This window comes from Conger conger, chromosome 3, assembly GCF_963514075.1.
Source record: "Conger conger chromosome 3, fConCon1.1, whole genome shotgun sequence".
NCBI classification, from domain to species: domain Eukaryota; kingdom Metazoa; phylum Chordata; class Actinopteri; order Anguilliformes; family Congridae; genus Conger; species Conger conger.
In genome coordinates, this window is record NC_083762.1 from 65061859 (window position 1) to 65071962 (window position 10104).

At 41.3% G+C, this 10104-nt stretch overlaps 1 protein-coding gene across 1 annotated transcript; it reads right to left on the minus strand.

The window, feature by feature from the left end:
• Window positions 1–145: 145 nt before the first annotated feature.
• mxd3 (MAX dimerization protein 3) lies at window positions 146–9678 on the minus strand. The gene is made up of 6 exons (XM_061235031.1): window positions 9517–9678; window positions 8635–8737; window positions 8059–8088; window positions 6417–6531; window positions 4829–4991; window positions 146–3791 (listed from the first exon to the last, which is right to left on the minus strand). Exons 1-6 carry the CDS (start codon window positions 9593–9595, stop codon window positions 3673–3675), a joined length of 609 nt encoding a protein of 202 aa, XP_061091015.1. The 5' UTR covers window positions 9596–9678; the 3' UTR covers window positions 146–3672.
• Between the last annotated feature and the right edge of the window lie 426 nt (window positions 9679–10104).

Sequence of the window (10104 nt, forward strand, 5' to 3'; positions counted from 1 at the left end):
AGATTGAGCACCCCTGCGTGAGGAAAGGAGCCACCCAGCACAGTCTGAGGTATACTTTCGTCTCTAGAGGGTGTGTACTGTTCTGTGACATTTTCTTTCTACATCCTGCCGTAAGCAACTGTAAAATCAATGAAGACAATCAAAGTTAAATATATAAAATATTTATTATACAAATGCATACTAGTATAAAAGATTGCTACATCAGATTACTGGGGGAAACTTACAAGTTACACACAAATTATACAAGTATTGTTTTTGAGTTGTTGCAACATGATCACCATCTTGGATCATAAGCAGAGGGTGTTTTTAGACCCCAAACAAGAAGGCACTGTCCTTATAACAGTGGTGTCCGTAGAGAAGTATTGCTTAAGAGATACATCTTTCATAATCTACAAACGGTAACATAAAGGTTTCAAAAATGCACTTTTGTTGCATATTTTCACCAAGCAGTGAGATGCAAATCAGAGGTCAGTGTATACCATGGCGAACATTCCCTGTGTCACCTTCCTGGTAGAAAACCGGTACTCCAACTATCATTAAATGAAAGAAGGGACAGCCACAATGTCACTAATACCAAACTGAGAAGAATGTGGAGTGTGTTGGTAACCAAAATAACAGCACCAACTTGGCACATGGAGCTTAAGGAATTGTTGGACACCCTAGGCGTCTTAAAATTTTACAATCTCTGACTTCCAGTGGATATTAACAGTAAATAGTATCTACCAATCACTGATGGTGACCAGTTACGAATAGTGACACAATAACATAACTGTTCCCAATTTAATTATCCCTGCTATAGCCCAAATGAATCAGAGTTGGGGGGTGGGGGTGAGTGCTAGAGGTCTAGGGACAGATTTACAATACATTTGGCGACATCTTCCAACAGCCTAACTTTACCAAATTCATTTTGTGCCCAAGATGTCACCTTAAAATTTCTATGTAGATGCCCTGTATTCGGTTTGCCTTTCCGATCAAATAGAAGGCCAACCTTAACTTCTACCATTGCGTTAACGATATACCTTTATCATATGCTGAAACAACATACTTATTTTACAGTTAAAGCCAAACAAGACATTTCCTTTCACTTAAACAGGGATTACACTTAGGGCCTGATTTGTAAAGAATATTAGCACGTTCAAAACCTTTCAGCACACACAAAACTAGTAACACAACCAATGATTGGTGCAAAAAAAAAAAAAAAATGCTATGCGCAAACAATACTCATGTTAATAGTTTTGCATTGCCCTATAGAAAACCCATAGAAAGGCCCGGGAATCACAATGCATTTCAATGGTCACGTGTCTTGAAAAACGGTCATATGATCAAATACAACGCTGGCGTCGCATCCATCTGTCAAGGGAGATGTAACGTGCAGATCGCATCCGTCTGTTAAGGGAGATGTAACGTGCAGGTCACATCTGTCTGTTAAGGGGTTAAGTCAATTCTTACAAGCAGTGATGTGTATTAATCTGGAAATATAAGCGCATACATACATGAATAACGTTGGACGTAGAGATTTACACAAGGGACACAAAAAAGCGAGTCTCACATAACAGGGTAGAGTAGTAATGCATACGTATTCATAATGAATGCTTTCAGACATTTCTATATCACATTAATGTTAATGGTTTCTTGTACCAACATTATGGCACTTTACTAAGTGCTTTGTCCTTGGATTTCACCACAAAATTTGAAGTAGGCTGTTGTTTTTTTTTTCAGTAGGCAAACAACAGGAGCTCAGCAGTCAAAGAATGCTCAATGCATTCATGAAGAAAAAGCAACACTTACAGGAGATATTTAACCCTGAGGATAGCACCACTGCAGTTCCGTTGAAATTGCTCCTATTTTGCAGTCTCTGGAGGTCAGAATGGACTTTACAGGTTAGCTCAAAATATTCCATCAGACCTTCCTAGTAACAAATTTCTTGCCTACTGACGACCACTCTAGCTTACTTGGCAAATCGATAGGCTATGCTTTTCAACCCATTCATGCATCTTACAAAAGACAGAAGAAAACATTGCTTATACAGTATAGCAATAGCATAGCTGAAAGTGACACAAAACCAAGTCGGTACAAGTGCATCGATATGTTGTGCAAAAGAAGAAAAAAAAAAAGAAGAAAAAAAAGATCAAAGAAGATATTAAATGGCAAAATGAACACAAACAGAAACATAAAAATCAGCTTAAATAAGACAGATATGATATTAATCCAGGTAATATGCTGGATAGCTTTATGAAACACAGGTAGAAGTGCAAAGGACAACTGAAGGTCGCCGTGGAAACAAAGGGTGTGATCCAAAAAATGGAGCAGAACTTGTGGTCCAGCTCAAATTGGACCATAGCAAGGCTCAACGGATCCCTGTAGAGATGGATATTAAAATACATATTGCCACTAGGCAGAGAGGCAGACTCTCCTACCCACAACTGCAGTCTTTTATTTTGGCGGTTAACCGGAATGTGGAAGTGCATGGCTACAATAGTCCTAACCTAACCTAACCCTAAACCAAATGCCATGCTCTGGAAGCCCAGTTTGAAAGCTTCCACATTTTGACGTCCTCCCTCTCTCAGGTATTATACGAGCAGACAAAACAATTCAGACCGAGGAGATGAATACTTCCTGTGATTTTGGTTTCAGTAACCCATCAAGAAACAGTCGCAATAGAGAGTCTGTTCTTATCACCTGAGCTGAGCCTTGTGGTATTTGGATCAGTAAGCATTGCATTGGTACAGCGCTGCGTGCAGACATCAGCTCTCAACTCATGGGTTTTTATTTGTTTATTAATTAATTTCTTTAAAATCTAGTTATTGTCTCTTCTGCGCCACCTCAATCTCTTCTTTTGAAAAAGAAAAGCTTGTGAACAGCTTGTGAAGCGAGCTCCCCCTCCAACCACACTGCTTGTACCAACCAGTTAATCAACTCACAATATAACCTGGCAGTTTGCTAGCCTTGTGTATTCCCTCAGATAATAATAATGATAATAAGTATTAGTATTATTACAGTCTTGTAGTCTATAAGTGCCAGTGAAAACCAGAATCTCTCTAAACTTCCTGTTTCACAGTGAGATAGAGGCACTTACCCTCTACAAGCCAAACGGTTTTGCACACATTGCTGTTCTGTGGAAGGATGTCCTCTGGCTCAGTAAAGACAAAGAAAAACCTGTTTAGAGCTATGTGTGCAGCCACCAAGACCCTGTTTCCTACAACCCAGGAGCTGTGGGATGCATGCCGTCAGGTGGTCAGATTGTACACTGACTAAGGCGATCTTCTGGCACTTTCGTGAAACTGTTGGCCTGGCCCCTCCCTGAGTGGGTGTGAAACTGGGGAATTCCCCCATCTTGTTTCGCAGGGTGCCCCGAGGCATCGATCGTCCCAGGCCTGTCGGGTTACTGGACTCAACCGAAAACGCGGGCCAGGGTTGGTTCTTAAATCGCTGTTGCGCTGCGTAACACACGGGCACGCGCGTTGTAGCCGCTCTGCCGTACACGGGGGGTACTTCAGGAAGACCCCAGCCGCAACTTTCTTTGTTTTTATTTGTCTTCTCTCATCCACCGCCACGCCACTCAATAGTTTCATTTTTTTCGTTCTTTTTTCTTTCATTTTTGTCTTTTTTTTTCCTTTTTCTTTTTTGGGAATGTTTTCAGTCGAAGTGCTCGACGAGGCAGGCGCTCTGATGTCATAGCCAGGCATGGCCGGGGGTGGAGTAGCTGTGGTCCCCCTCCGTCTGTGTGGCCCCCAGACCGTCGGACTCCAGACACACAAACACCGTGCTCTCCACGTCCACCTCCATGTCCTCTGCGGAGACAAGACAAGGCCCACATGAGCCACACCATCCAGCTGAATCCATATTGCAATTTGTAGTCTAATCTAGTTGCAGGTGCAATTGTATCTCTATTTATAGTGTATTTGCATTTGTATTCATCTTGGTATTGTAGTTCGTCTTAATTCCTTACTGATTTTAGCCTATTTGCCATGTGTACTGGAAATAATGTTCATGGCTGTACAACTGTTTCTTTGTGAATTGTATCTTATCCAACCTGTTCTGTAGTTTGTTCTAATTACCTTTTAAGCACTTTTTTTGTTTGTTGATTTTGATAAGAGTCTGCTTAATAACACATCATGTAATGTAATCCTACAGCTGAAATTCTGTCAATCTTAATATTATAAAAATAACAGACATCAAACACATAATAAACAATAATGATCTTGTACCGGACCCTGCTGGATATCTCTGCTTTACAGGAGTATGAAGCACTACACAGTGCAGCCATTCCTCCATTTAAATACACCTTGAGAACAAATTCTAAATGACATTGACAAACCTGGAACAATCTACACAATCAGTGAGAGGAGTCTCTGCATCTCCACTGATTACTGTTCCACCCAGCCAGAGTATTTGTATTTTCAAATAATGAACACTTCTGCCCCCCCACAGTTGCTTTTCCTTCATTGCATTTAGACAGATAACTTTTCATTTTAATCGCATAATCACTTTCCAAAATAAGAGAAGAGAGATCTAAGCACTCTTGTAGTGTTTGCTTGCCATGTGATACATATGTTCATCTGGAAAGCAATTTGACCAATTGCATCTAAATTAAATTATACATTATCCTCTTTTTCTTCTTTCCCATATTTTTTTCTTTTTTGGAAAGTGCTTTGAGTGGCATGTTATGAAAATCACCATATAAATGAAGTTACTATTATTATTAAATTGTAAATTTTAAAGAACAGTGTAAAAATCTGTATTTCTGAGAGATGATTTGTGTGTGTGTGTGTGTACAGATCGCATGTTGAAGTAAACGGTATCTGCAGGTGCTTGCGGGTGTGTGTACCTCGGTCAGAGTCGGATCTTTCTGACGACACGGCTGATCCCAGGCTGTCGTTCCGGGTCCTCTCTGAGCCCTGCAGCTGTTCCAGCCTCACGCGCAACCCCCTCTGCTCCCAGCGCAGCCTGTCCTTCAGCCGCTCTGCCCGCTCGTCCTGCTCCTGCAGTTTCTGCCACACAAACATGCAAACTGTGATATACAGGCACAGTGGTATACATGCACACTGTGGTACACACACACACACACACACACAAACATGCAAACCCTGATATACACGCGCACACACACACACAAACAAACATGCAAACTGTGATATACACGCACACACACACACAAACATGCAAACTGTGATATACACGCACACACACACACACACACACAAACATGCAAACTGTGATACACACGCACACACACACACACACAAACATGCACACTGTGGTACACACACACACACACACACACAAACAGTGATACACACACACACACACACACACACACAAACATGCAAACTGTGATATACACGCGCACACACACACACACACACACACATGCAAACTGTGATATACACGCACACACACAAACATGCAAACTGTGATATACACGCACACACACACACACAAACATGCAAACTGTGATATACACGCACACACACACACAAACATGCAAACTGTGATATACACGCACACACAAACATGCAAACTGTTGATATACACGCACACACACACACACACACAAACATGCAAACTGTGATATACACGCACACACACACACAAACATGCAAACTGTGATATACACGCACACACACACACACACACACACACACACACACACAAACATGCAAACTGTGATATACACCCAGTGGTATACATGCACACTGTGGTACACACACACACACACACACACACACACAAACATGCAAACCCTGATATACACGCGCACACACACACACAAACAAACATGCAAACTGTGATATACACGCACACACACACACAAACATGCAAACTGTGATATACACGCACACACACACACACACACACACAAACATGCAAACTGTGATACACACGCACACACACAAACATGCACACTGTGGTACACACACACACACACACACAAACATGCAAACTGTGATACACACACACACACACAAACATGCAAACTGTGATATACACGCGCACACACACACACACATGCAAACTGTGATATACACGCACACACACAAACATGCAAACTGTGATATACACGCACACACACACACACAAACATGCAAACTGTGATATACACGCACACACACACACAAACATGCAAACTGTGATATACACGCACACACACACACACACACACACAAACATGCAAACTGTTGATATACACGCACACACACACACACACACACAAACATGCAAACTGTGATATACACGCACACACACACAAACATGCAAACTGTGATATACACGCACACACACACACACACACACACACACAAACATGCAAACTGTGATACACACACACGCGCATGCTGTCATACTCACACACAAACACGCACTGTGATATACACACACACACACACACAAACATGTGCTGTGATATGAAAGCTCACCTTGATGTGCAGACGAGCTCGTCTCAGCAGGTTGAGCGTGGTGTTCCTGACCGAGTCCGAGGAGAGAGGCACTTGCTGCTTCAGCTGCTCCAGACACTGCCTCAGCTGCGCCCGCCTGCACACATGTAGGCGCATACATGAGCCAAAGTAATGTCACTGCACTGCAACACTGAGACACTGCGTCTGCATGGACACACATATGCGCATACATGAGCCAAAGTAATGTCACTGCACTGAAACACTGTGCCCGCCTGCACACACGTATGCGCATACATGAGCCAAAGTAATGTCACTGCACTGCAACATGAGACACTGCGCCCGCATGGACAAACTTAGCACATGCACATATCTGGCACGTATCACGGTTGTACAGCACTAAAACGCTGCACCCATGTGTGCACATGTATGCAAACCGTGGAGGGGGGGGAATATGGGTACCCTTGGTTGAAATGTCTGTTACAGTGAATCTGTATGTGACTGAAAGCAAACCTGAACTCTAAATGGTACTAAATGGAGTTAAACATAAGACCTTTCTGCAAATTGTCAGAATCAAGATGGTTCATTTCCACCAAGAAGGAGAAAGCAACAAAACTTTCTATGTTTCAAACTACCTCCACTGTTATTATTATTAGTTACTTATTATTATTACTATTATTAGAAAATGGAAGCTAAATGGAACAGTTAGTCAAGGCAAGGTCTGGAAGACCAAGAAAGATTTCAGATAGGATGGCCCGAGACCTGGTGAGAAGAACCCACAGATCACTGCAAAAGAGAGGCTAATGTTCAAAGGTCAGTCCAGACATTGAAGTTGAAGAGAAGTTGAGTATTCCAGCAAGACAATGATCCAAAGCATACCTCAAAATCAACCATTAAGTACCTCCAGGAAAGACAGATGAAGGTTTTGGACTGGCCACCACAGTCCCTAGATTTGAATATTATTCAAACATGCCTTACATGCAAGTAGGCCAAATAATATTTCTGAGCTTGGGGTGTTCTGCCAGGAAGAATGGGAAAAAGAAAAAGCGAGAATTAAAAGACTCTTAGCCGGCTAGAGGAAGTTTTTAGAAGCTGTTATAGTTGCCCGAGGAGGAGTTACAAAGTACTGACCGATAGGGTTTCCAAACTTTTGCACTGGTCCTTTCTCTTTTCTTTTTTTTATTATTATTTAGAAACTGGAAAGAATTTAAATAAAAATCTTGCTTTAAAGTTTAAAGACATAGAAATGTGTCATGTTTAACATTGTACCATTTAGAGGTCAGGTTTGCTTCTGTTCACTTAGATATTAATTGTAAAAGCAGTGCCAAAGTTTTTGCACACTACTGTACATGTACCAGAGTAATACCGAGGTACTGAAGTGCCAATACACTGCTGGACCACAGCATCCCTGACGCCCATGTTAATGAGAAATCATACCCATTTTGTATATCTTGTTGAATAAAATGCAAACTGTTGCGTAGCAGGTCTCCGTATACCATGCTCAACAATATGGTACGTTTAATTATAGGGGTATAAGCAAAATGCAAAGAGATCGGACTTTAGATTAAAATTCAGATTTACTTTTGGTACCCTGGTTAAATTAAAATAGGTGGTCATGTGAATACCATGTGCAACAAAATAAAATATATAAGGTGCAAGCCTTTACCTGTGCTTCTCCAGTTCATTGTGCACAGACCTGAAAAAACAGAAACAAGAATGTAATAAAAACACAGACACACCACCACAAAAATACACTCGGAAAGTAGCCATGTCACATGATTTTGTAACCAGAACAGATTCCCTTACAAAAGCAATCATTCAACTGAGAAAATCTCCGAGCGCTCAAAATACAGTTGTGCTGATTTGGCAAAATTGGTTGTTAAAGTGTCACTTCCTCAAGAAGGTGCGCTGTGATGATTATGCCAACACTATATTAACAAATATCTCAATTCACAACAGAGTAGTATGGTAAAACCGTCACATTTTTAATTCGTTTTCTTCATAAATATTTTAGGAAGCATTTTATAACTTCCAAATTACTTAAATTATGAGACACGTACACAAGACGTGTTCTTCATAACGAATACATTTTCAACCAATAATTCGCCTGTTAAACCATTCGACTCTATATGTTGGATATGGAACATCAAATAGCAAACAGCACGCTAATCTAGCAAGTTAACGTTAGCTAAAAAAAACCCACCAATGCCTTCTCCCTGTCACAATAGTTATATAATCTCACCTTGTGCTGTCCGCATCACTCTTCTTGTTTTTTTGTTTGCTCTTTTTATCGGAAGCCCCTTTACTGTAGAAAGGGGGTACAGATGCATAGCCATGTTCCGCTTCTGGGAGAAAAATCACAAACAATGCACGGGTCAAGCCTTTGTCCCCGCTCTCAACCGGGACACAGACGGATCGAAGCCCATCCCATTTCTGACAGAACACCGACACCACCGCAAACCTAACATTCTTAAACGAATTTGCACTCTGTATCGGGTTTACATACTCATCCATCTTGCTGGCTATCTGTTTAGACCAACTATTTAAGAATGAAAGACATTTTAAACACATAATACTGATTTCGGGTGGATGCAGACTGTCAATGACAGTTCGATTTTTGGCGCCAGCATCGCATTTGAAAACAGGACCCGACAACGTATGAAATAAGTATATTTAGCCATGAAAACCACCTACAACACAGGAAAGAAAGTTGCGAAAAAGTGCTGGGATTTTATGCATACACTTTCATTCATTCAGTGCCCACTGCCCGCTTTCAAATCACTGACGACTTGGCGCCTTTGTGTACATTGTGCTCAAATGTAGGTCAGTCAGTCAAACATAGCCATCGATGCTAGCAGGCAGCCTACTAAAATTACACCGCTCTAGCTATGCGCATGCCCCGATTTTCACCCTAGAAAAAAGTAGCCTATTTAATAATCCTAATTATTGCTATCTACAAATGCATCAATCAATTTAAAGACAAGAAAGGGTAAACATAGAATCGAAAATGATCTGAACAATGTAGCACAGACCAGTTTCTTGCACACTGAGTGGCTGGCTGTTATTTGTTTACTAAGAACTGACATTTAATGTAGGCGTATTTCAGTTGCAAGTTTGACAGTACCTCTTTCTCTTCTTTCCAGATATTCGGCAGCTTGTAACAGGACCTGGATGTTGCATCCATTGATCTCCATTTTTATCATGAAATGAAGCGAGAGGACGGTGACACCGATCTAGCTAGGTAGAGCAGCCAATTCTTCAGCACAGCTTAGTGAAAGCTATTGACTCTCTTGAAGTGAGTGACGTCGCCTTCACCACGCCCCTCGGATCGTTACGACCACTCCCTTGCTTTGCAACGTTGGCCCTTTTCGGGTACACGCCCATTTGAAACAATGTTACAAAATATGACCGAATAGAAGTCACCGTCGTTTTGCTTATTGGGTCATCCCAGTAAAACGGCATACACGCTCTCTGGTGAAATTATTTCATCAATAAACTGGCTGTCTGAAATTCCAATAGGCTGTTGTCCCTCTACTGTAACCCGGAAGTCTATGGCTTGGCACCCATATACTGAATTTTGTTTATTCTTTCTGTAGGACAACACCTATAATTCGCGCTATATATTGCTCCTTAATATGAATCATCAAATAAATATATTGTTGGCAAGTTACGCATCCATAACTTCAAAAATACATATTCAAGGTGAATGACA